At 44.1% G+C, this 27,786-nt stretch overlaps 1 protein-coding gene across 2 annotated transcripts in view; it reads right to left on the bottom strand.

Annotated features, from left to right (window-relative positions):
* ACER3 (alkaline ceramidase 3) overlaps positions 1–20,915 on the bottom strand; it is an 87,531-nt gene extending 66,616 nt beyond the window's left edge. For both annotated transcript variants that reach the window (XM_054385022.1, XM_054385031.1), the window contains exon 1: positions 20,813–20,915. In XM_054385022.1, the coding sequence (XP_054240997.1) occupies positions 20,813–20,915 (103 nt within the window). The remainder of the gene's footprint in view (positions 1–20,812) is intronic.
* Between the last annotated feature and the right edge of the window lie 6,871 nt (positions 20,916–27,786).

Below are 27,786 nucleotides of genomic sequence, written 5' to 3'. Positions count from 1 at the left end.
TACTGAAGTCCTGGCCATGCAGCAGCTACAAGAAAGCAATCTGGAATTCAACCGAATTACACGGAGGAAGCACTGAAAAAACAAAACAAAACAAAACAAAACTATTTGTATTACTAAAGAGCAGCATCCTCATCTACACTAACAGACTGAAACAAGGGAAAGAGAAGTTTAGGTAGAACACCTGGCAATTAAGTTTATTTAGCAGCAGCTATATCTCCCAAAGAAGCTATGAAATTTGGAATGGTTTCAAACAAGAGCTGCAAGATGAAGAAACAAGAACTGCAAACACTGCAACATGAAAAAACAACCCAGAATGGGCAAAGAAAGGGAGCAGACAAGGCAGGAGCACAGCCTCCTCCTCAGTGTTAGCACCAACACAGATGCATACCACTGGTGTGAGCACAGCGCGTTCCACTCGCACACATCTCAGCCCCAGCTGCTGCACAGCTTCCAGTAAGGCAAAGAGCTGGGGCAAGGCCAAGAAACCTGAAGGCAGCACTGCTGCTGCTGCAGAGCTGGTGGCCAACTGGGAGATTTTAGGTTTGAAATCAACGTGTAGGGCAGTGCTTTGAGATCTTCTAAGCTGCTCCTCTCCCTTGCTGGGCCTCTGTTTCTTCAGCATATGTAAATGTACACTGATATCCTTCTGAAGAGGTAAATCATTTCAGTGATTTACTGATTGGGGTGGGGTAATGAGGTAATTTTTGGGGGGAGGGGGAGGAATTTAATTATTAACACGACAATTTGATTTTTATTCCCAGTGCTCATTTATGAGCAGTTCCAACATGCTGTGTCAAGCTCTAGGTTCCGATTTATGGCCCTTACACAATTAATATTCCAGATGCAGAATTCATTCCCTTGGCATTCATCCTGCTAGTTCAGCTAATATTTCTGGAGCTGGTTTTTACTCCCATTACACTGTTTCGTGTTACATTTGTGTTCTCCAAAACAATCAAACAGTAATTAGAAGGAAAAAAAAAAAAAAAAGGCTCTTGCCACTCCTGACTAACAAAGCAGACAGAGGAAAGCTCAGATCAAACCTGTGAAGTGGGGGTGTGTTTTCCAAGGCACAAGCCTCTCATTGGTATGCACAGCTTACAAAACACTTATTAAACTGCTTCTGAGTTGCCCCAGGTTACAATTAAGCCATCTCCTTTTCCTCACCCTCACCTCTCTGAAGTGCTTGGCTACTGTGAAGTAAAGACATCAGAAAATTCAAAGCTAAGAGGAGAACGTGCTGAAGCTGACCTTGCTTCTGAGAATCACAGAGTGCCAGGTTGGAAGGGACCCCCAGAATCATCTGGTCAAATTTTTCCAGGTGATGGTGTAGTTGAAATGAGATGGCCCAGCACCCTGTCCAATACAGGGGAATCCACTACTCCCCTTGGGAAATGATTCCAATGTTTCACTGTTCTTACAGTGAAAAAATTTCTTCTAGAGTCCAGTCAGAAACTCCCCAGGATTAGACCCAGGATAATGAAACTACTCAACAACCACAGCCTGATTCAGATCTTCAGCAACCACAAGGTACATTATACTAAAAATAAATAAGTGAAAGCTAGTGTTACACAAATCCCAATTTTAAAGCTCCACCTGTATCCTCACAAGAAACTGATGCCCCTGCAATCCCAGAAATTCAACTTCTGTGTTGATACTGCAGATTTAAACTTAGATGACAAAACATTCATTGCTGGGCTAAGAAGTTTTTGCTCTATCCTCTCTAATCTGAAACATATTTTACTTATTTGTAGAATCACAGAATTGTCAGGGTTGGAAGGGACCTCAAGGATCATCCAGTTCTAACCCCCCTACCATGTGCAGGGATACCTCACACTAGATCAGGTTGCTAAGAGCCCAAACCAGCCTTGCTTTAAGAACTTCCAGGGATGAGGCTTCTATCACCTCCCTAGGCAACCTGTTCCAGTGTCCACCATCATCATGGTGAAGAATATTTTCCTAACATCCAGTTTGAATCTACCCATTTCTAGTTTTGCTCCATTCCCCCTAGTCCTGTTACTACAGGACATCCTAAAAAGTCCCTCACCAGCTTTCAGGCTCCGTTACTGCAGTGTCTGAGCAACCTCAATCTTCTGTGTACTTATCAACAGCCTTGCAAGAAGAGGAACAGGATAGAAGCTGGTGTCTGAGTCACAAAGAAACCAACATAGATATAAAGCCAGGACTTTCAAATACCAAAGTGCTCCTCTAGCCACTAGACCATCTTTACCTGCCACAACAAAAATGAGTTCACTACAATACCTCTCATAAATAAAGCTTCAAAGTAGAGAGCACATCAGAGTAACAACTGGGTACCTTCCAGAAGCAAATCTTCTTATGTTTAGTATAATGAGTCCTTCCCCCAACATCTCCTGCTGGAATTCTTAAAGGCTGTCATAAAAAGTGTCTACAGACCTAGCACTTGGATTAATGTTCATTTAGAGGACAGATGACTGATTTTTTTTTTTTCACCCAGAGGGAACTGTCTTGAAGCCTTTGATGAGTGAAGTCTAAGACCTGCATGAGATACCATTACCCAGAAGAGGGTTAATAAGAGATATTACAAGATTTGGAGGACCAGCTGTGAAGTTGAACAGATACTTATGAAAGCAATTGCAAAGAATATTCTGAGGTGACAGGTCAGAATAAAGACAGCTACAGCAGCTAAATCAAAAAGCCATTTTCCTCACTTATTGAGGGCAGTTTTGCTAATTATCTTACTGTGGCTCTAACTGTGTTGATCACACCTATGCCTGTCACAACTTCAGGGCATTCTGAAGCATTCCTAAATGCATTCTGGTGTTTTGAAGGGACTATCACACAAAAAATAACAGCAATTTATGGATGGAATAACAGTGCTAGAATCTATCCTTACCCGTGAATGGTTTAGTGGTAGTAAGGGGGCTGTGAGCTCTAGGTGAGTAGTCGATGATCTCAAAGGTCTCTTCCAACCTCAACAGTTCCCTCATTCTATACCCAGAGAAGTTGTGGAAGCTCCAGTCCTGGCCAGGTTGGATGGGACCTTGAGAACTTGGTCTAGAAAGAGGAGCTTCTGCCCATGGCAGCAGGGTTGGAACTACATGATCTTTAAAGGTCCCTTCCAACCCAAACCATTCCATGATTCTATGATTTTCTGAGATTGCAGGATGCAGCCTAGATAGATACAAGAGCACACAGTTCCTTTACAGGTCATTTTATTCCCAACCCAAGGTACCCACAGTTAACTGGACTATTAGGAACAAATTTGCTTATCATAGAATTGCTTCAGTTGGAAGAGACCTCCGAGATCACTGAGTTCAACCATCAACCTAACACTGCCATGGCCATTAAACCATGTCCTGAAGCCCCAGGTCCACACATTTCTTGAACACCACCAGGGATGGTGACTGCATGTGTCGGTGTGAGCTGAAATTCCCCCCCCACCGACAATAACCAGGCTAGCCCAGTCTGGAAGCAAATGAAAAGCTGTATTTACAAGCAGAGTCTAAAATCTACAATGAAATGCAATGAATATGTACAAATATACAAAATTCACAACATTTACAAATATATACAATCAACAGAAAAGCACAACCGATCTCCCTTTGCTTCCCCCCAAAGGGGACCCTCCCAAAAGGGCCTCTCTCTCTCTCCCAGGAGCTTCCCCCCAGACCCCCCTGGACAGAGAAGCAGAGTTTGTTAAGCAGAAAGTTGTTAACTTAGCTGCCAAGGTCAGTGTGTTATCTTCAGCCAGAAGAGAAGAAGAAACAGTAGCCAGACAGCCCAGCAACTGCCCCCACTGCCGAACGCAGAATGTGCAGAGTGCCCACTTTGTTTTGGGTAATAGTTCTTAAACATTTCTATCTATCCAATGGAAGTGTTTAGAACAAGCAGTATTTTGCTTTCTTACACCCAATAGTGACTTATTTACACTCTTTCACTTTTCTCCGTTTTGAACTTTGCAAGGAAAAAATTAAAAAGACAGTTTCAAACCATCACACTCCACCACCTCCCTGGGCAGCCTGTTCCAATGCCAGACCACTCTTGCAAGAAAGAAATTTTTACCTCCAACCTAAACCTCCCCTGACAAAATTTCAGGCCTTTGCCTATCATTGTATCAACTGTACGAGAGACCAACCCCCACCTCACTCCAACCTCCTTTCAGGTAGTTGTAGAGAGCAAGGAGGTCTCCCCTCAGCCTCCTCTTCTCCAGGCCAAACAATCCCAGTTTCCTTCGCCATTCCTCGTAAGTCTTTGTTCTCCAGACCCTTTACCAGCTTTGTTGCACTTCTCTGGACATGCTCCAGCACCTCAATGTCTTTCCTGTAGTGAGGGGCCCAAAACTGAACACAGTATTCAAGGTACAGTCTCACCAGTGCCAAGTACAAGAGCAAAAGTACAAGAGCTGATGTTCCATCCTGTCATATTTTAATTTTGCTTTGCTAGAGTATGGAAAACCTCATGGAAAAAAACCAAAAGCATCATTTCCCTGATAAGCCTTCATCTAAAATGATAGCAAGCAGATCAATTATTTTGAAGTACACCTGGAAGGATTTTGCAAGTGAATGTAAAGTAAAAACAGTTGACAGAGGCAGATCATTTGAAATATCAATCTAGAGAGCTTGCTAAAAGCAAGCTCTTACAGATGGAAAATGCAATCAAAACCTGAAGAGATCAGGCTGAGATGATGTAAAGTTAGAATATTACATGCAGTAAGCTTGTTGCTGAAGGGCAGATTTGCTTCCATTACAGCTTTTACTGTAAAACAAAGTAATACTTATTTTCAATGTTTATTTTAAGACAAGTTGATGATGTCAGTCTGGAAGGAAACAACCAAGATGGAGAAGCTTACTCTTCAGCCACTGCCAAAATTTAGCAGTGACCAAATAGGAAATGATCATCTATTAAGTTTTCACCATACTCAACTCCTCCCAACCTTTCTTCTGTGCTTGTGTCAACATCCTGGCTTTGTGCTCAGTGTTTGCACTAACCCCTTCAAGCCTCAGGCTCTGTCCAGAGCAGAAAGCAGCTTTTGGCAGCTGACAGTTTTGAGCTACCAGAGTACATTCAGCTCTGTTAGCCCCCCCCACCAAACACAGATACCAACGTGAAGCACAGAAAGCTGTGGTTATTGCCTGTGAGGCTCAAGAGGAAATGACACACTTCCAAAAGTTCAACCGTGATTGCTCACAGGTTCAATCAGAGAATCACAGAATGGCCTAGCTTGGAAGGGACCTCAGAAATATCTACTCCAACCTCCACACCGTGGGCAGGGACACCTTTCAACTAGATTCAGCTGCTCAAAGACTCATCCAACCTGGCCTTGCACAGCCTCCCTGTGCAATCCACAGCCTGGCATCCACAGCCTCCCTGGGCAGTTTGTTCCAGAGTGCTACTACCCTCCTACTGAAGAACTTCTTCCTAAGATCCAGTCTAAACTTCCTCTCCCTCAGCTTCAAACCATTCCCCCTTGTTCTGTCACTAGACACCCTTCAGAAAAGTCCTTGTGCATCCTTCCTGTAGGATCCCTTTAGGTATTGTAAGGAAGGTGTAAGGGGTCTTCCGTTCTCTAGGCTGAACAAGCCCAGCTCCCTCAGTCTATCCTCATAGCAGAGGTGTTCTAGACCTTGGATCACCTTTGTGGCCCTCCTCTGGACTCACTCCAACAGCTCTGTGTCCTTCTTATGATGGGAACACCAGAGAATAATGTGTGTCTGTGCTCTTTTCAGGCTATTTGCAGCTTCGAGTAGCCTTTCTCCAAACTCCAAATCACAGAATGGTAGGGGCTAGAAGGGACCTAAATCCTAAGCCTTTGCTAAAGCAGGACCACCTTGAATAAACCACAGGAAAATGTCCAGATGGGCTCTGAATGCTTCCAGAGATGGAGACTCCACAACCTGTCTGGGCCTTGGTTTCCTCTTGATCTTGGTAGCGGCATGGATTTCCCCTGAGTGTCTAGAACAATTAAAATCTCTCTTACTAATGACTCATTATGTCATTCTATTGCATTTTGCCTTACTTGGATGGTATGAAATTGCAGGTGAGATGCTATGTGACAAATGTAAAGCAGAGCACGTGGGGAGAATCACAGCATCACAGAGTGCCATGCTGGAAGGGACCTCAAGGATCATCTGGTTCAACCTTTCTAGTGATAGTGGAGTTGAAATGAGCTGGCCCAGCACCCTGACAAGCTGAGCCTTAAAACTGTCCAACACAGGGGAATCTAACACTTCCCTTGGGACATGATGTCTGTTTTCATGGTAAAAATTTTTTTCTTCTGGATTCCAATCAGAATCTCCCCAGGACTACCCCAGGATAATGAAACTACTCAACAACCACAGCCTGATTCACATCTCCAGCAACCATCAGCTGGTGACATTCTCTTATCAAGAGAAAATCCCATCTCTAACTATCTTTGGTTTTTTGCTTTACATGAAAAATCCTAAGACTACTAGGAACATGTGATAAATAAGAGCCACATGATGCCAGAAATGACGTGGGACTCCAAACAGGAGTGGGAAGGTGATTACCCCCTTGCACTCAGCTTTGGTGAGGCCACACCTCAGTATTGTGTCCAGTTTTGAGCACCTCAATACAAGAGAGATGTGGAGGTGCTGGAGCCAGGGCAGAGGAGGGCAAGGAAGCTGGGGAAGGGCCTGGAGAATATTATTGTTGTTGTTATTATTATTATTATTATTATTATTATTAGTGACTGAAGGAGCTGGGGATGCTTAGTTTGGAAAAGAGAAGGCTGAGAGGAGACCTCATTGCTGCCTACAACTACCTGAAAGGATGTTGTAGAGAGGCTGGTGCTGTTCTCTTCTTCCAGGTAATTAGTGATAGAACAAGAGGGAATACCTCAAGCTATGACTGAGTAGGCTTAGGCTGAACATTAGGAATAATTTTTTCACAGCAAGAGTGGTCAGGGATCGGAATGGGCTGCCCAGGGAGGTGGTTGAGTCCCCAAGCCTGGATGAGTTTCAAGGTGGTTTCGATTTGGTGCTTGGGGATATGGTTTAGGAGTGAGCCTTGTAGAGCAGGGTTCTGGGTTGGACTTGGCGATCCTGAGAGTCTTTTCCAACCTGAATGTTTCTGTGATTCTGTGACTCTTCTTCACTCCTAAGTACCCAACTTCGTCTTTTTTATGCAGGCATTTCCTTCCTCTGAAATCTTCATAACCTTTTGCAGTTAATATGACAACCAAGCCAAGAACTTTCAATATTAGTCAACTAATTCACTAACCCAAGGCTCCAAGTTTGTCACTCCTGGTCCACGGTTTCTAACTCCAACTCTACTCTTCAGTCACTACCCAAATGTCATTTCAAGCCAACTTTCTTGTTCTTGCATGAAATAGGAAAAAAAAAATGGTAGTTGCCTATTAGCCCTGGAAGCTTGGCAACAGCTACTTATCTAGAGGGAAAATGAAGCTTCTTCTCCACAAAACAATAAGGTCCAAGTGTCCTTAGTGTCTCACAATCTAAACCAAATACAGGAAGACATTGAAGGTCCAAGCTTCAACCACTGTGTTTTTGTTATAAATAGAACTTAAGACAATAGCTACACAGTAAGAGCTCATGAGGTGGACGAGTAGCATTTCAGCAGAAGTCATTTTTTTCTGAATAATAAACAGTTGCCATTGAAAATTTCAAACTGAACAGAGAAATGATTCAAATTGTAGAATGATTTGGGTTGGAAGGGAAATTAAAGATCATCCAGTTACAACCCCTATGCCATGGACAGGGACAGCTTCCACTAGCCCCTATCCAGCCTGGTTTTGAACACCTGCAGGAAGGGTTCATCCACAACCTCCCTGGGAAACTTATTCCAGTCTCACCATCTTTGGGACAATCTTTGGTAGCCCAAAAATTAGCACAGGAAACTTTTAAAGGACATATTTCAGACAGATATGGGAAAAGAAGGAAAATACAAACTTATCCCCAGGAGGAAGAGAGGATAAAGACAGGCTGAGGGAGCTGGGGTTGTTCATCCTGGAAAGAAAGCTCTGGAGATCTTAGAGTAGCCTTCCTGTACCCTGAAGGGGGCCTACAACAAGGCTGCAGAGGGACTGTTTACAGAGGCCTGCAGTGATAGGATGAGGGGCTATGTTTTGAAGTTAGAGAAGAGGGAATTTGGATTGGATGTTAGGAACAAGTTCTGCACCATGAGGAACACTGCAACAGGTTGCCCAGGGAGGTAGTTGAGGCCTCATCCCTGGAGATATTCAAGGTCAGACTCAACAGGGCTCTGAGCAACCTGATCTAGTAAAGGATGCTCCTGCTTATTTATGGGGCTTGGACTAGGTGACCTTTGAAGGTCCCTTCCAACCCAGACCATTCTATGATTTGATTCATTTTCTGTTCAGTTTTCAACAATTCTCAACATAAAACAGGGGGGAAAGAAGTTAGTAATGGGGAAATCAGCATGGAAGAGTTTAAAGGCAAGAAAAAGAATTGAAGAGCTTGCAAGTTAATGTGCTTAAGGAAAAGAAATAGTTTTAAAATATTTTGCTGCAGCCTATAGGACAGAGAAAGGAGAAAAGGCCAAGAAAAAGTAATTTGGGATACATTCAAGTTTTAACATTCAGTTACTGTGATGACATTAGACATTGTTCCAAGACTGCTTTCTGAGGGGCCTCATAAGGAGATAAAAGTTGAAAGATTTAGCTGCTATGAAACCCCAAACCTCTGAGTGGAAAGCAACTGTGATATCAGAGATCACAAAGCCACAGCAGTTTAAGTGAACGAAAACAACATCTGCTGCGTGATTTCACTGCTGCCTTGCACTTTCCACAGCATCCACACGATTCAATTGAGCTGATTCTTGTTAGAGAGTGCACTCACCAGCTCCAAAGAGACATGAGTGATACAAACTGGTTTTCACTCTGCTACCAGTAAAGAAAGTCATCAACTTCCATGTTGCTGCTGCAGAAATTTCACAGGCTGCCCAAAAAGGTTGTGGAGTCTCCTCTAGAGACATTTCAAGTCTGGAGTGCATCAAGAAAAGTGCATCTAGCAGGTCTAGGGAGGTTCTTCTGCCCCCCTACTCTGCCCTGATGAGACCACACCTGCAATACTGCATCCAATTTTGGGCTCCCCAGTTCAAGAGAGACAGAGACCTGCTGGAGAGAATCCAACAGAGAGCCACGAGGATGTTTAGGGGACTTGAGCATTTCCCCTATGAAGAGAGACTGAGAGCCCTGGGGTTATTCAGTCTTGAGAAGAGACAACTGAGAGGGGATCTCATTGATGTGTATAAATATCTGAGGGGTGGGTGCCAAGTGGAGGAGGCTAAGTTCTTTTTGATAGCGTGCAGTAATATGCCAAGGAACAATGGATATAAACTTGAATGTAGAAGGTTTCAGCTCAACATGAGGAGAAACTTCGTTACAGTGAGGGTGACGGAGCACTGGAACAGGCTGCCCAGAGAGGTTGTGGAGTCTCCTTCTCTGGAGACTTTCCAAACTTACCTGGATGCATTCCTGTGTAGACTACCCTAAGTGATCCTGCTCTGGCAGGGGGGTTGGACTCAATCTCTGAAGGTCCCTTCCACCCCGCACCATTCTGTGATTCTATCTAAGCTGCAGCTGTATGGAGATGGCATTACTCTGCACCCACCTGCAGAAGTCAGATCTGCAGGTATAGGGTGCCAAGAACACAAGTGCACTGAGAACCTTTTTCCTCAATTTCTTTTACTAAATAAAAAAAAAAAAAAAAAAAAAAAAGAAGAAAACGTTTTGCTTCTCCAGTTTTCCAGGCTGTTTACCCATCCACTGGTCAGCACATTGCACACAGTTAGTTCTTTTCCAGTGTAAAGGACTTCAGGGAGAAATAAAGGGAACTCAAAGGATGAAAAAAAAAAAAAAAAAAAAACCAACAAAAAAACAACAACCAAACCCAAAACAAAAACAAAACAAAAAAAAACCCAACCAAAACAACAAAGAAGGTAAAGTTTTCATTCACGAGTAAAACATCACCTGGAGCAACTCTGAGTTACTCTATTATGTGCTTATTTTCTTAAGTCTACAAGATCTACAGCCTGAAAAGATCTGTATCCTGTGGGAGGAGTGCAGGGAGTAGCTGTGGATGTGCACCCTGCAGCTCTCCTCCGGAGTTCAACATCCCCCAGAGCAGGCTCTGCAGCTCCCCCACTGCGGGCTGGGGCCAGCTCTAGAGCTGGCAGTCTCTGACAGGAGGACAGCACTGGAAATTCCCTCCAAGCCTATCAAGAAAATTACACAAACAGACCCTTTCTTACACAGCAAACCTGGTTAAGCACCTGTAGAGGAAAAATACATCCATTTTACCCAGAACAAGAGAGTAAAGAAAACAAATGTGGTGCTTTGAGTCATTTTAGCTCCCTGCTGTAGGTGACATCTGCTTTCAGAGAAAACCAGAACTGCAGATTCTGTTTCTCAAAGACATGCAAGTAATCCTTGGGTGTCCTCACTGTGAGGTCAGAACACTCATTAGGAGGGATCACAGCAGTGTGATCCACTAGTTTTCCAGCTGGGAAGCAGGTCTGTGCCTGAACAAATGGTGCTGACCAGAGATGAAGCAAAACTGATAAATAACAGATCTAATACAGAAATATTCTGTCCCAAGACTGTCAGTGTCCAAACTATTTTTCTTGCTCAGCTGTGCTACCCAGCTTTCATCTAACACTGCATCCAATTCCCAGATGCTGGATCTTGTCCAAATGAAAATCCTTATCCAATTGGAATCAGCAATTACTAAAAATCCAACCTGCAGAATAGTAGTAAGTTGAGCTCCCATTGCAAATAAAGAGCTCATTAAAGCACTGTATAAATCAAAGAGCTTCCAAGGTCAAGTTTTATGACCATAAAATTGATACTTGAAATCCTACAAGATGGAATTCATATAAACCATACTCTGGTGTCCTGTGCTGTACAAAGCCATGATTCAGAGAAAAGCAGATGTAAGGAAGAAACGGGGGGAGAGACACAGCTAGCAGGAGTTAGGTACAACTGCCCTGGCTCCACACCCCTGTACTGTTAGGTACAGGCAGATGTTCAGCTCACCCCTAACGTGTGTCTTCCTAACTTTTCCTGCCTTCTCCTCAAACCCCTAAGTCAAGTTTCAAACTAACAACCTGAACTTTGTCCAGCTGAACTAGCCCATACTCTTACCCCTTCTCCAACTACTCTGGTTAAAGAGAAGAATCAGGGCAACAATGCCTGTCCTAGGCTGCAAGGCAAAATACCCTTTTGCTCACAAAGCCAGTTGGAGACCCCTTAAGAGACACACACACTACACTCTGCATTCCAGGGTCACTCCAAGGACAATGGATTCAAAAAGCAAGTCCAAATGAACCAAGGAATAATGCAAAACCAAGTACAATACAGTAGAGCTCCAGGACACAGCTGGCAAACAGATATACTGCCACACACTAATCTCAATTTTGAAATAAAGTTTGGAATTTCCCTCAGGGAAGCTTTGCAATGTGAAGGTTGAGTCACCAGTTGCTGGAAAGGTGAAGAACTGGAGAAGAGCAACATGAGGCTGGACAGGGAGGGCACAAAGGGTGTGTTTCCTCACTGAGATTGTCCCAAACGACTACTACTGCTTCCCAAACTTCAGACAGAATCACAGAATTGTCAGGGTTGGAAGGGACCTCAACAATCATCCAACCTCCCTGCAATGGACAGGGACACTTCCCACTAGATCAGGTTGCCCAGAGCCCCATCCACCCTGTCCTTAAAAAACTCCAGGGATGAGGCTTCCACCACCTCCCTGGGCAACCTCTTCCAGTGTCTCACCATCCTCATGGGGAAGAGCTTCTTCCTAAAGTCTAATCTAAATTTCTCCTCCTCCAGCTTGGATCCATTCCCCCTGGTCCTTCATTACCCAATACCATAAAAAAAAAAAAAATCCCTCATCAACTTTTTTTGTAGGCCCCCTTCAGATATTGGAAGGCCACAATAGGGTCTCCTCACAGCCTTCTCTTCTTCAAACTGACCAACCCCAACACTCTCACAGCCTGTCCTCACAGGAGAGGTGTTCCAGCCCTCTGATCATCCTCATGGCCTTTCTCTGCACACACTGAAGCACATATTCTGCCAGAGGTCAACAGACCTTGCTGTAAAGGAGATAATGATTCTGCAGATGCTGACTGCACTGAACACCTAAAAAAATGTTCCTTTTTTCAGACACTGATCACAATACATATGCAGCACATTTCTTTAAGGAAATTAACTTACAAAACCAGGAAAAAACACCCTGGTCAGGCACTTCAGGTTTTTGAGCTAGCACAACAGGCCACCCCACCCCAAATATTTCACAACTGCATTTTCAAGTGCACAAAAAGGTCTGTGTCTGAACTGTGCCCAGCAAAATTATGGAGGCTCTACCCAGAACTTGCTCATACAGGGATCCTCTGATCAATTAATGGCAGAAGATTGGCTCTGTAAAGAAACACTGCTCTGGTTTTTATGAGTTGTAACATTTTCTAGAAAATTCTCTGTTCCTGATACCTTCTTTCCTTCTTTGTAGTACTTCCACAAGCACAGGACAACCAAGCCCCTTTAATGCATGCAGCAGCTCAGCATCTCTGTTAAGGGACTAAAAAAAGGCTGTAATTAATAAGATAGATGTAAAAAGCCCTACACCTCAAAAACTTAAAGCAGGTAGGTAGCTTTTCCCTGATAATCACTTGTGAGTTCCCTTCTAGCATTATAAATTTAATTTTTTGATACGTGTTTTGAATTCAAAGAACTCTCTGCATTTTTTTAACCTTTCAAGATCCATGACCCTTTCTGTTGATCTACTTTTAGGCTTTTGAAATAGTGCTAGCCCCTTGCAGGCACTGCGAGATAAAACAACCACATACTGCTGAGCTGTTGGGATTGGAGACAGCTCCCAGAGTTCCTCTGAACACTTTTGCAGTGATTATTAAATCTTTCTTTTGTTGAAAAAAACATCTTTCCCACTGATCTGTGAAAGGCTCCAGCAAACACTGAAAATGCATTACTTACATAGCAGTTACACACACAAAGACACAACAAACCTCAAACTAAAGATATTTTTGTCTTTCAATTATCACAACAGTCATTTTCATCTGTGACTGAAGGCTCATTTAAAGGTATTTAAAAATCAGTAGTGCTCCTTTGCTGGAATTTATTTCATATTAATCTTCTTATTTCCAGCTTCAAATATATACCCTTCAAATTCACATCATGCACTTCACAAACCTGCCTCAGTTTGCACAGAAGCAAAATTACATTGCACAAATGTCATTGCTCTGTTACCATTTGGAGTGGCAGATGTCCAACTGCCAGCTGCAGAAGTACTCTATAATTAGTGCTTCATATTCAGTAATTAAATATTTTGTTAAACCCTACTTCAGAATTTTATTGTCACTTACTAACTACACAAGTATCAGTAAACACACATGTGGTCCATTACCAGACTGTCCAGCAAGTTTTAAGCATATCCATAATGAGATGGATAAATGAAAACTGTTGACTGGACTTCCCAAAAGCTTTCCATGACAGCTTTTAGGAAAACAGAAAATTAAGCTGTCATGAGAGGAAAGGTAAAGCTGCATCATGGATTAGAAAGTGACAGAGACAAAAAAGGGGAAGAATTAAAAATCATTGTGGCAAAATGCATCAAAACAGTGCCACAGGATTATTTCCAGGGTTAAATTAAATATATATATTTGTAACTTGAGAAGGGAAATAAATTAATGTGACATTATTTGCCACTGACTCAAAGTTAGAGAATCACAGAATGGTGGGGGGTTGGAAAGGACTTCTGGGGATCACCTAGTCCAAACCCCCTCCTAAAGCAGGGTCACCCACAGCAGGTTGCACAGGATCACTTCCAGACAGGTTTGGAACTTCTCCAGAGAAGGAGACTGTGGTGGGTTGAAATTACCCCCCAACATAAAATTGCCAGACCAGCTCAGTTAGAAAGCAAATGAAGATGTATTTACAAGCAAAACTACAATCCAAAATACGAAATGCAATGAATATGTACAAAATACACAGTATTTACAAGTATATACAATTTATAAACAACACAAGAACCCCCCTGAACAAACCAGGGGGGTCCTAATAGCTTCCCTTCCCTCTCCCCTGTACACAGGACAAGAGAAAGATCAGAGAGTTGCTGTTAGTATTTAACCACAACAAGAAAGCATTCAAAGTAAGCAAAAACCAGCAGAAGCACAAGTTAGTATCTGCCAGAGAGAGGAAGCCAAAAAGAGAGAAAGTTAGTTTACCAAACTAACTTTTATGTTAGGTATCTGTCCAATGGGATTATTTAGACCTTATCATTATTTTCCTTTTCACACCCAATAGTGATTTATTTACATTCTATCACTTTCTGTTCAAGATCTGTGGAAAATTTTCTTGGCACAGCCTAAAGCTACCACAGAGACTCTGGGCAGTCTGCTCCTGGGCTCCAGCACCCTCAAAGGAAAGAAGCTTTTCCTCGTGTTTACAAGGAACTTCCCGAGTTGTAGTTTGTGGACACTGCTCCTCATCCTGTCGCTGGGCACCACTGAAAGGAATCTGGCCCCAACCTCTTGACCCTTGCCCTTTAGATATTGGTTAACATTGGGAAGATCCCCTCTCAGTCTCCTCCAGGCAAAACAGCCTCAGGTCTCTCACCTGTTACTTAATCACTTAAAATTATTAAAGAATGCTAAGAAACTAAGAAAGCATGACAGCAGAGACCATTTGTCTGGCTTATGAGTTTAATTCTTACTCTTTGAGGTTACTTCTTACTCTTATTTTACTTCTTATTCTTTGAAGGAAGCAACCTCTCTTCAACTTCTTTTTGTTCAGAGCACAACAAACCAAAAGTGCTCATCTAAAAAGCATCCCAAAGCAGAGCACACTCCACTTGTCTTAATAGCCACCATCAACTGCTTTAATGTTCCCTTCAGCTTTTTGTTCCTGCTGCCCCCTAAATTGAGTGATCTCTCTCAAGAAGCCTGATAAATTTAAAGAGGAAAGCTGCAATAAGGCTTCCTGCAGTTAGGTCATTAAAGTTACCCACTCAAGGCCCCTTTCAGTCTTAAAATGGGAGGCTGTGCCACTGTCTTCCCTTAAATCACACTTTAGAACTCAGCTGTGTTCATGATGCCTTTAAATAATCGGGCTGCAACCAAGCAGTTGGGCTGATCACACCCAGTTAATCCTGAGATCCTTCCTTCACCTGTCACTTTATAAGTGAAAGAACAGACAGGAGACACAGCTCTTGAAACCAGACTGAGTTGGCTTTATTTTATTTTCTTAGCTCCCAGGGAGAGCTCACCTAGCAGCTCATCGGTCTCTGGCTGCTTTCCAAAGCCTCTGGCAAAAAGAGGCAAAACAGAGCAGGACACTCAAGAGGAGCAGGTGACAGTAGGTATGTGGCAGGCAAAATTCAGTATTAACAACGTTACTTTTAACAACTTGCAAAGTTTACTTATAGTTGGAATAACAATCCCCGTGCCAAGCAGAGATCTGTGCATCTGGCAGCTGTCTGGTTTCGAGCAAAGCTTAAAAGAGTGTTTTTGTGTCACTTCACAAGGTAAGGAACACTCAGATGGCAGTCTATGTGTTAATGAGGTGTCTCACATCTAACAACACAGCTAACAGTCATCTCAATCTCATATCTCCTATCTGAAGCAAAATTAGAAGGAAGAGCAGCAAAAGTGGCTCAAAACACGGAAATTCTCATGATCTGTTTGGGTTTTTTTTCTAACTGAGGGAAATGAAATAAATACGTATTTCTTATGGAAACAAAAAGCAATGGATTTAACTTTGATAATAGAAAATATAATCTTTTCTTATATGAAGATAGCAGAATGTACTGAGGCAGGACCAGAAGTCAAGAAAGAATATAATAATCTACCTGGACTTCTGCAAGGACCTCACCTCGAATATTGACTCCAGTTCTGGTGTCCCCATCATAAGGGGGACACAGAGCAAGTCCAGAGGAGGGCCCCAAAGATGATCTAAGGGATGGAGTACCTCTATTATGAGGATAGGCTGAGTGAGCTGGGACTATTAAGTCTGGAGAAGACTCCAGGAGGACCTTAGAGCTGCCTTCAGTACCCAAAAGGATCCTACTGGAAGGCTGGAGAGGGACTTTTCTTATGGGTGTCTAGTGACAGGACAAGGAGGAATGGTTTGAAGCTGAGGAAGGAGAGTAGATTTTGACTGGATCTTAGGAAGAAGTTATTCTGTATGAGGGTAGGTGAGACACTGGAATAGACTGCCCAGGGAGGGTGTGGATGTCTCCTCCCTGGGGATGTTCAAGGCCAGGTTGATGAGGCCTTGTGTAGCTGAGTCTAGTTGAAAGGCACCCCTGCCTACAGTGGAGAGGTTGGAGTAGTGACCTCTGAGGTCCCTTCCAACCTAAGCCATTCTATGAAAGAAGTGAATTCAACAACTCCAAAGCTCTCTTCCAGTCACTTGCTGCTGTAAATGCCAACATAAAGATCTACTATGCAAAGAGCAGGTGTGTAGAGGGTGTCTGCTATTCCTGGGCAACCACAGCTCAAGGCAGTATTTCACATACCTGGAGCATCACTCAAATTTGATCCAAACTGAATCACAGCACTGAGTTGGTAACAACAAATTCATCCCTGTGATCCTCCTGGCTGAGAATCAGAAGCCCTTGGGTAGCACACAGGGCTGCTCTGAATTTCAAGTATTTAAATTCTCACTACTCTCCATGTTTTCAACAAAGGAGATCTATAAAGATTGATTACATGCACTTTTCACATTCTACAAGACAAAGCCTTCTTATAGCCATGACACTGAATGCAAGAAGGGGAAGACACTTGTCATAGAAACATTCACATCGAAATAGGCCACCAAAACAACCCTTCCTGGGCTAAACTGGTTGAAACATCAGCCCTGCCAAAATAAGGACTAAAGTGTAACATTTCAGAACTTAGTGGTAAAGAAGAGCACTGTCATTTGACCTTGTTCTGTTTGCATGGGTGGGAGGATGCTTTTTTTTCCTTTATTTCTGTGTTCAGCTTTGGACCCCTCACTACATGAAAAACATTGAGGTGCTGGAGCATGTCCAGAGAAGGGTGATGAAACTGGTGAAGGGTCTAGAGAATAAATGTTGTGAAAAGCACCTGAGGGAACTGGGATTGTTTAGTCTGGAGAAGAGAAGGCTGAAGAGAGACCTCATTGTTCTCTACAGCTCCCTGATAGGAGTCTGTAGTGAAGTGGGGGTTGGTCTCTTCTCCCTAGTACCAGAGGAAACAGCCTCAGATTGTACTGGGGGAGGTTTAAGTTGGATATTAGGAAAAATTTCTTTCTGGAAAGAGAGGTGAGGCATTGGAACAGACTGCCCAAGGAGGTGGTGGAGTCACCAGCCCTGGAAATGTTAGAAAAACTTGTAGATGTGGTGCTTAGGGATATGATTGTGTGGTGGACATGGCACTTCAAGGCATGGTTTCAAGGCCATGGTGGTCTTAGGTTGACTGTTGGACTTGATGATCTTTGAGGTTTTTCCCACAGAAAAAAAAAATCTATGATAAATTCTATGATTGTTTTGCTTAACTTGGTGTGCAAAAGCTTGGGTAATTCAGTTGGAGTTGGAAAAGATAAGTTAAAATAAAAATAAAAATCAAAAAGCATCCCTACTACTTGCCCTTAAGCACACAGGAGTTAATCCCAACCTCCTGAGAAACCCTGAGGGAGGAATTACTACACCATACAATAGATTTGATCAGTGAGGGATATGAGTCCTTTTAGGGCTTAACATGGTTAAGCTGGCAAAATAATTCTTTTCAACAGGTTTTCCCTTTCAATTGGTTTAATATTCTACAGCAGGCTGTTAGTCATCCACCTCCACAAGAGAGGAGAACTGGCTAGGTGCAGCCTCAGAAAGGCAAGAAAAAAAAAACATTTTTTTTTTCATTATTAAAATAATGAATCTTTGAATAAAGGCCATTGTGTTTGAGGTACATCAAGAGAATGCAGCTACCAAGTGCTCCAAAACCATCTTACCTTCACATCTCTGAACTATTGATCAGCTGCCATCACTTAACACTAGCTCTTTAAGGAGTGAATGGCAAAGAACTGCACATAGGCTTCTGGAACACAATGCAGCAATTTGGACTAAAATTAGCATATTAAAAACAAATTGCTAAATGGCACAAAGATGAAATTAGCACAGCAAGCTTTCAGCGTAGCTCTTCAACCTACAACCTAAGGAAAACATAATATTTAATTTGGACTCGCCAGTATCCTACAAGCTTCAGGCCTCCAGGAGTTTCTTATAAATTATTTATATCATTTAATGTAAAATTCTTAAATAGCATCAGCTCCACTGAGTTGGTCCAAGACAGTGAAAAGTCAGAAACTGATTTTTACTCTTCTGTAAGGCTACACTTAAAATAATACTGGCTGTGAACGAGTTTCAAAAACTCATCAGCAACATCGAAAGTGGCCACAGTGGGAACTCTGAAAGAGATGAGGGAAATATTTTTGTGTTTCCTGGTTTGTTTGCTCTCTTATTTGAATTTTTGATAGAGTAAGGAAGCCATAAAGACATAACAACTGACAGAAAACCACTGGGCCAGACAGACCCCTAATATACTCTCAACTATCTTGCTTAAGCAACTTAATTTTTGGGTAACATCTCTGTGACCTTCCAAGGTAAGAAACTTTACATTAAATAATTCAGAGAAAGGTTTCATAGTTGTTCTATGAAACATTGCCACCTGACTTTTGCTGGCTAAGATTTAAATGTAGAGGGTTCATATCATCCAAAAAAAACCCAGTATTTCCTCTGACACTGAAAGCACAGTTACAGAATTATGGCTGAAGAAAATCTACACCAACTCTATTTATATTATCTACTGCTAAGCTAACTCTAAAATAAAGTGGGTTTGTTTGCTTTTTAACCCTGGACCATTTAAATACTCTAATTTACAGCACAGCCCTTACGTGCTATTTTTTCAGCACAACTGGCAGACCAACAAACTGGCTCCAAACTTCAAAACCATAAGGAGGAACCAGACCTTCTTTAATTAACCCCTTCTTCAGAACACACACCTTTCTGTCTCCCACCATTAATCTCATCCTCACCTTCCTCCTCCTAGATAATCAAGAAGCAGGTGAAAAGTTTCACTTCACACAATCAACAATGAGGGGGTTAGTTCAAAAATTTACATGCTAGTCAAATTTATTTTTACATGGGTGAAGCAACAGAGCTTCCTCTTCCTTGTGAGGATTATCCCACAAACTACTTTTTGCCACGAGGAAAACACAAAAGTACATAGTCTGCAAAAGTCTCGTTCTATTTAAGAACTTCAAAGTTTGTCCCATTTTAAGAGAGCTTAATTTTGTTCTGTCTTCAGCTGGATTGTCTCTTCTCAGCCATAAATCTACACACCAACTTCCTTAATTTTGTTCTGTCTTCAGCTGGATTGTCTCTTCTCAGCCATAAATCTACACACCAACTTCCTTTTCCCTCCAAGTTTCTATGCTCCTGTTAATCAGATGCTGCACTCCTTCCTATTCCCACACTCTGAATCCTCTTTTACAACTATTCATTTTGGTTCCTCACCCATGTCAGTGTTTGTAACCAGAAGTCACAGCCTGGCACTGAAGCCCAGAACCTTCCATCTCTTGCATGCCAAGCTCTTCCAAAGCGCTGCTGAAGCATCCCAGCTATGCAAAAGATCTCTTCAGATTGCCCACTCCAAGCACTCCAGGGTAGGTGAGCCTCTTCACTTCAGAACTATTTTCCTAGGGTCTTAACACTTCAAAAGAAGCTGCCTTTCTTATATGTGTGAAAGCTTCTCCTAAGAGAGGGCATAGGTCAGGTGGCAGCAACATAACCACTACTACACCCCTTAAAGTCACTGCCCATGATACAAAAATATTTACTTCTTCAGCAAACTATCAGCGACACAAGACTCCCTTCTCTCCTGAATGACCCTGGAGTCGAAACACCCCCTTCTTCCCCTAAAATGTACTTGAATGTATCTCAATTCCTGACTGGAAAAAAAAAAAAAAAAGAGAGAGTTTAAGGCCAAAAATTTGGCCTGCTCTCTTGCTATTGCTTCGAGCTATCCTGAAAGACCACCACCTGCACAGAGAAACCCTTTGAGCTGTTCTAACTTCTACCACCTTCAACAGAGCAACCTGACGATAGTCAACACCCACCAAAGACCAGCTGGGCCAAGGTGTCTCTCCTGGATGAAGATGTCTCTTCTTTACAAAGAAACTTTCTCCCTTGCTGCATTCCCTGAACGGTTTTGCTTGGTTTGACCGACCACAGATGGGTTGATGCTCCCATCTCCTCTCAAGGGGTGCCGAGCTACAGACCTACATGGCTTGACAGCACAGCACCCCCAGTACCACCTCAGTGAAAATTCCACTCTTCATCCATCCACACAGTGCCACACAACCAACCCTGCCCCAGTGCCAAGCCCCCTGAGACCCACCTGACCTGGCCGCCCCATCTCAGCCAACCCAAGTCCCCTAGCACCCCCCTCCTGCCCCTTCGGACCCAGGCCAAAGGGCAAACTTGGGATAAGAGAAGTCAAACAACACGCTGGGACGCGGGAAGGAGGCTACACCATCTCCTAAAGCGGCGGACTTGGGAAGGAAGGGCACAGGAAAACAGCCATTTCCACCCGCCGGGGCTGGCTGAGGGGCAGGGGCACCGTTACCCTGCCATGTGCCCCGCGCAGGAAAGGGAGGCCACGGAGAAGGGGGAATGCCCCTACGCGGGGCCTGGTCAGTGGGGTGAGAGCACGGAGGGCTGAGGTAGGGAGTTAGGGACTGAGGCAGCGGCGGGACGCGGCCCCTCGGGTCGGTGCAGGGGCAGGGACCGGGGCGGTCACTCACAGAACTCGGCGATATAGTAAGAGACGGCGTAGTTCTCCTCGCACCACTCCAAGGTGGAGGTCGGCGGGCCCCAGTAGCCCTCCCGGTCAGCGGCCGGAGCCATCGCGGCGCCCGGTTCAGGCCACAGCGGAGCAAAGGGAAAAGAGGAGGAGGGAGAAGGGCATCGGGCCCGGAGCGTGGCGGCAGCGGCGACGGCAGCGGGCGGGGTCCGGCGCTGCGCCCGCCCGGCCTGGGGCGGAGCCGAGCCGAGCAGAGCCGAGCCCAGCCCCGCCGGTTGCTTTGGCGACGGGCTGCGGCCTGCGGGCGCGGGAAGGGAGGGCCAGCCGGGGCTGGAGCCGGGGGACTTGGGGGGAAGGAAAAGGCTGAGGTGAAGAAGACAGATTTAGGGAAAATCGCGGGGGCAGAGGCCGGCTGGGGGCACGTTTGGCTGCGAGGGCCCTGCGGAGGCTCTGCGGAGAGGAGGCAGGACGGGCAGCATCACGGGCTCGCTGAAGCTATGCTGTCCTCACCCATTATGGTTTTTTTTTGGGATACAATACGCTCCCCTGGATTTGGTGGTTTCCCTGGGTCGGCTTAGTGGTTTCCCCCTTGCTGCTTTTCCTTGCAGGCTACAGGAAGGGTTTGTAAGGTGAGCGAGGGAAGCTTCGGGGTTTTAAATGAAGAGAGAAGTGCTTCTCGTAGGCTGGGAGGAGGAAGAAGGGAGGGGGTTTTTTATAGCACTGCCTACTACACGGGGGTTCTCTCTCATCTGATGCCTTATTTAGTTTCCTCAGTGCTTACTACTTGTACTATACTTACACCCATAATATGCAAAGTGCTTTTCCAGCAGAGTTGGTATCCAAAGGCAAGGAGAGTCTAAAAAGGGAAAGATCTGAAACACATGAGAGAAGAATAAAATGTACAAGGAAAGGCCTAATAATATTGTCTGTTTTTTCCTGTCAGAAAAAGACTTGGTGAGAAGCTTGGGACAGACCTTGAGGGCTGTACGCAGGGCTTACACCATGCACTTCAGCAGAATTTATTATACCTGCATATAAACACATAAACTTCTTTTTTCTACATTTTATTTCTCTTCACCTCCCCTTCTGTAAGCTAAAAAACTCCATTCTAAACAGAGACCTTTCCTAGTGTAAATGCTGGTGTTTCATAGTGTGTCCATACATCATCAAGAATAATCCATCTTTTGCAGTTCAGAATCATAGAAGCACAGAATGGTTTGGAAGGAACTTTGCAAGGTCATCTACTCCATCCCCTCTTCCAGTGAGCAGAACCCCATCCAACTTGACCTGGAATGCTTCCAGGGATGGGGCACCTACCACCTCCCTAGGCAATGTCTTCCAGTGTTTCACCACCTTATGGCAAAATTTTTTTCCTTATATCTAGTCTAAATCTCCCCTCTTTTTGTTTAAAACCATCACCCCTTGTCCTGTTGCAAAAGACCTTGCCAAAAGGTCTGTCCCCATAAATGGCTGAGAGCAAGATAATTGTTTTCAGATTCAGGCAGAGATGTATTGAAAGTTTTTCATAGTAATATGGAATCATGGAATTGTTTTGGGTGGAAGAGACCTCTAAAATCATCCAGTCCTACCACCAACCCTACACTACCCTGGCCATTCAACCATGTCCCAAAGTGTCCTGTCCACACATTTCTTGAACACTTTCAGGGACAGTGACTCTACCACCTCCCAGGGCAGAAAAGCCTTCAAAGCAAAACTGATTTTAGTGATGACAGTGATAAAATATTTAGATTGTCAAAACATCATCAGAATCACTGTGCTTTTTTTTTTAATGCAAAGATGTCTTTTCCTTTCCTTTGTTTTCTTTTCTTTTTTTTTTTCAGAGCTAGTTAGATGATTCTCCCCAAATTTAGACTTTCAAGACTGAGGTCTGGAAGACTACCAAACTGATTCAGAATCACAAAACTGGTTGTAAACAGTGAGGAGGATTCTAGCCTGCTTTGACGTCATTTAGCTTTTTAGACTTTCACAGAATCACAGAATCAGCCAGGTTGGAAGAGGCCTCCATGATTGTCAAGTCCAACTGATCACCCAACCCTAACTAAACAACTAGACCATGGCATTAAGTGCCTCATCCAGGCTTTTCTTAAACACCTCCAGGGACACTGACCCCACCACCTCCCTGGGCAGCCCATTCCAATGGCCAATCTCTCTTTCTGGGAAGAATTTTTTCCTAACATCCAGCCTAAACTTTCTCCTGCACAGCTTGAGACTGTGTCCTCTTGTTCTGCTGCTGGTTGCCCGGGAGAAGAGCCCAACCCCCACCTGCCTACAACCTCCCTTCAGGTAGTTGTGGACAGCAATGAGGTCTGCCCTGAGCCTCCTCTTCTCCAGGCTAAACACCCCCAGCTCCCTCAGCCTCTCCTCACAGGGCTGTGCTCCAGACCCCTCCCCAGCTTTGTTGCCCTTCTCTGGACACATTCCAGCAACTCAATATCTTTCTTGAATTGAGAGGCCCAGAACTGGACACAGTACTCAAGGTGTAGCCTAACCAGTGCTGAGTACAGGGCAGAATGACTTCCCTGCCTCTGCTGAACTTTACAATTTTCAGTTTACATATTAAGGAATTTTTTAGGGCTCAGATCTGAGTTTTGTTATCATGAAATTATTTGACCAGCCTGATCCAGTTGAGAACGTCCTTACTTACTGCAAGGAGGTTGGACTAGATGACCTTGAATGGTCCTTTCTCAAACATTCAGTGATTCTAAAATTAACTATTTTGGTATTAGAAGTTCTTAACAGAAAAATAATTCCAATTTTGAAAGTGCAGTAGTTCAAAAACTAAAGAAATGACAATTAAATGACTCATTCCAGGAACACTAAATGAGAAGAACATGAAAATAAATTTAAAAAGCCAAACATTTTGTGTGATGTTCAGTTACAGTTGGCTTTAAATAAATAATTTAAAATATGGATGCTTGTTTCTTTTCTCATCACATGAATGCTTCACCTGAGAAGGTTTGTCACCACAACAGAAAAAGAAGTCTGACATGAAACTGGCTTGAAAACCAGGCAAGATAAATTAATGAATGATTGTGTGGAATAGATAACAAGAGTGATATTGGTTGTTATCTGATCTATTTTTTTTTCCTAGATAGAAATAGACAAGTAGAAATGTATGACTAGCCCTTAGTTTGAATCATAGAATTATAGTATCATAAAATCATAGAATGGTTTGGCTTGGAAGGGACCTTGAAGATCTTCTACTTCCAACCTCTCCACCATGGGCAAGGGACACCTTCCACTAGACCAGGCTGCTCAAAGCCCTGTCCAACCTGGCCTTGGATACCTCCAGAGCAGGAACATCCACACTCTCCCTGGAGGCTGTGAATCATTGGAGATTTATTATTTCTTTGACACATTTCTGTGGTGTTCTCTATCAAACTATGCCTTTCTTTCTGATTTATTCTGTGGTTTGATTCTCAGCTTTTGAACTCTGGAAAACCTTTCAGAAGGAGAAGAGGAGGCTCAGGGGTGACCTCATTGCTGTCTACAACTACCTGAAGGGAGGTTGTAGCCAGGTGGGGGTTGGGCTCTTCTCCCAGGCAACCAGCAGCAGAAGGAAGGGACAGAGTCTCAAGTTGTGCTAGGGGAGGTCTAGGCTGGATATTAGGAGGAAGTTCTTCCCAGAGAGAGAGATTGCCCATTGGAATGGGCTGCCCAGGGAGGTGGTGGAGTCGTCATCCCTGGAGATGTTCAAGAAAAACCTGGATGAGGCACTTAGTGCCATGCTCTGGTTGATTAGATAGGGCTGGGTGATAGGTTGGACTGGATGATCTTGGAGATCTCTTCCAACCTGGCTGATTCTATGATAATACTGAAGAGGCAATCACAAACTGTGATAATTCATTATTTCCACCCCCCACCCCTCCCCCCAAAATTGTTTTATCATAGTATCACAGAATTGTCAGAGTTGGAAAGGACCTCAAGGATCATCTAGTTCCAATCTCCCTGCCATGGGCATGGACACCTCAGATCAGGTTGCTCAGAGCCCCATCCAGCCTGGCCTTAAAAACTTCCAGGGCTGGGGCTTCCACCACCTCTTTGGACAATCTGTTCCAGTGTTCCACCACCCTCCTGGTGAAGAATTTCTTGCTAACATCCAGTCTGAATCTTTACCCACTTCTAGTTTTGCTCCACTCCCCCTAATCCTATCACTACTCAACATCCAATAAAGGTAAATTCATCTTCCACAAAACTAAACTTGACAATTTCAGCTGTCACAGGCATAGATATTATTGTGGTGCTTAGTTACATGGTTTAGTGGTGGACTTGGCAGTGGTTAGGTTAACAGTTGGACTTGATCTTAAGAGTCCTTTCCAAAATAAATGATTCTATTATTCTATACTAAAACCAATCCTTCTCCTCTATAACCTTGAGCTCCACTTTGCAGTGTCCATTACTGCACTGAATATAATGTGACAGCCTGAAGTTATTTCCATCTAAAAGTGGTCTACCTACCTGAGATGGTCAAATTTCCCTATGTCCAGGTGTTGGATTCTCTTTGTTTTGTCAAACCTATGGAGGGAATGTCTTGTGTCTCAAATGTCAAGTAGAGAAAGAAACATAGAGCTCTTGAAATGCTTATTTTACTAAAAACAGATTTAGAATCATAGAATCAGTCAGGGTTGGAAGGGACCACAAGGATCATCCAGTTCCAACCCCCCTGCCATGCCCAGGGACACCTCACACTACATCAGGCTGGCCAGAGCCTCATCCAGCCTGGCCTTAAACACCTCCAGGGATGGAGCCTCAACCACCTCCCTGCACAACCCATTCCAGGCTCTCACCACTCTCATGGGGAAGAACTTCTTCCTCACCTCCAGCCTGAATCTCCCCACTTCCAGCTTTATTCCATTCCCCCCAGTCCTGTCACTACCTGATAGCCTAAAAAGTCCCTTCCCAGCTTTCTTGTAGCCCCCTTCAGATACTGGAAGGCCACAAGAAGGTCACCTCAGAGCCTTCTCTTCTCCAGACTGAACAGCCCCAACTCTCTCAGTCTGTCCTCATAGGAGAGGTGCTCCAGCCCTCTGCTCATCCTGGTGGCCCTTCTCTGGACACCTTCCAGCATGTCCATAGCCCTCTTGGAATAGAGGCTCCAGAACTGGATGCAGTACTCCAGGTGGGGTCTCAGCAGAGCTGAGCAGAGGGGGAGAATCACCTCCCTTGATCTGCTGGCCACACTTCTCTTGATGCAGCCCAGGCTCTGGCTGACTTTCTGGGCTGCAAGTGCACATTGACAGCTCCTGCTGAGCTTCTCATCCCCCAGCACCCCCAAGTCCCTCTCCTCAGGGATGATTTCTAGCCATCACTGCCCACTTGACATGCCAATGGAGTCATTTCCTGTGGCCTCAAGTTGCCTGTGGCAAAGGATCCTTTTTACAGACAGTTTAATTTTGCCCTGAAACCTCCTGGCTTGGCTTATCAGTAAGGCTAATTGAATCATGTCAGTTTACACCACTAGAGGGGTATGTCTTGTAAATTTAGTATGTGGATCCAGGAATTTATTCCTTGAGGAATGGGAAAGGGCTGCTGCTCACAATTTGTGCTTTGTTGTTTCTCTTTGTGATCCATGGAATACTGTGTCCAGTTTTGGGCTCCCCAGTTCAAGAGAGACAGAGACCTGCTGCAGAGAATCCAACAGAGAGCCAGGAGGATGCTTAGGGGACTTGAACATCTCCCCTATGAAGAGAGACTGAGAGCCCTGGGACTGTTTAGTGTGGAGAAGAGAAGACTGAGAGGGGATCTGATCAATGTCTATCAATAGCTGAGGGGTGGGTGTCAAGTGGAGGGGGCCAGGCTCTTCTCAGTGGTGCACAGTCATAAGCCAAGGAACAACAGATTCAGAATTGAACAGGGAAGATTTCACCTCAACATGAGGAGAAACTTCTTTCCAGTGAGGGTGACAGAGCCCTGGAACAGACTGCCCAGGGGGGTTGTGGAGTCTCCTTCTCTGGAGACTTTCCAAACCCACCTGGATGCATTCCTGTTTGGACTACCCTAAGTGATCCTGCTCTGGCAGGGGGGTTGGACCTGATGATCTCTGGAGGTCCCTTCCAACCTCTGATATACTGTGAGCCTGTGAAATTCAGGAAATTACACCTGAAGAAGATCTTTTTTCTCTATCTCTAGGTGAACACTTTATCATGACATGTGAGGCAGTTTAATTTCTGCCTAAAATGAGAGCTAACAAAATGAATGATTAGGATTCATTATGGCTACATATGCTAGAGAAGATTGGACATTCTCCCTCTCATCAGTATCTGTGTGTGAAGGGAGAGATAAAATTGACACCAAATCACAGAATCATGGTTGGAAGAGACCTATAAAGGTCATCTAGTCCAAGCCCCTCTGCAGTCAGCAGGGTCATCCTCAACTAGATCAAGGCTGCCCAGAACCCTGTCAAGTCTAACCTTGAATATCTTCAGGGATGGGGCCCCAACCACCTCCCTGGGCATCCTGTTCTAGTGTTCCACCACCGTCATAGTGAAGAACTTTGTGCTAAAAATGGCCTTTTCCAATTTTACACTATTTATCATAGACTCACAGGATGGTTTGGCGTGGAAGCAACCTTTAGAGGCTATATAGTCCAATACCCCGCAGTCAACAGGGACTTATTCCACTAGAACAGGTTGCTCAGAGCTCTGTCTAACCTGACCTAGAATGTTTCCAGGGATGAGGTATCTACCATCTGTCTGTGCAACCTGGGCCAGTGTCTCACCATCCTCATTGTAAAGCATTTCCTCCTTCTATCTAGACTAAATCTTCCCTCTTTTAGTTTCAAACTATCACTCCTTGCCTTGTCACAACTGGCCTGTCCCCATCTTTCTTATCTGCCCTTCTAAGTACTGAAAGGCAGCAATAAGGTCTCCATGGAGCCTTCCCTCCTTCGTGTTCACACCCCCAACTCTCTCAGCCTGTCCTCACATCAGAAGTTTTCCATCCTCCTGATCCTCT

This window comes from Indicator indicator, chromosome 1, assembly GCF_027791375.1.
Source record: "Indicator indicator isolate 239-I01 chromosome 1, UM_Iind_1.1, whole genome shotgun sequence".
Taxonomy (NCBI): Eukaryota; Metazoa; Chordata; class Aves; order Piciformes; family Indicatoridae; genus Indicator; species Indicator indicator.
The sequence above is the reverse complement of the archived record's forward strand: the minus strand, read 5'-3'. Positions and strand labels throughout refer to the sequence as shown.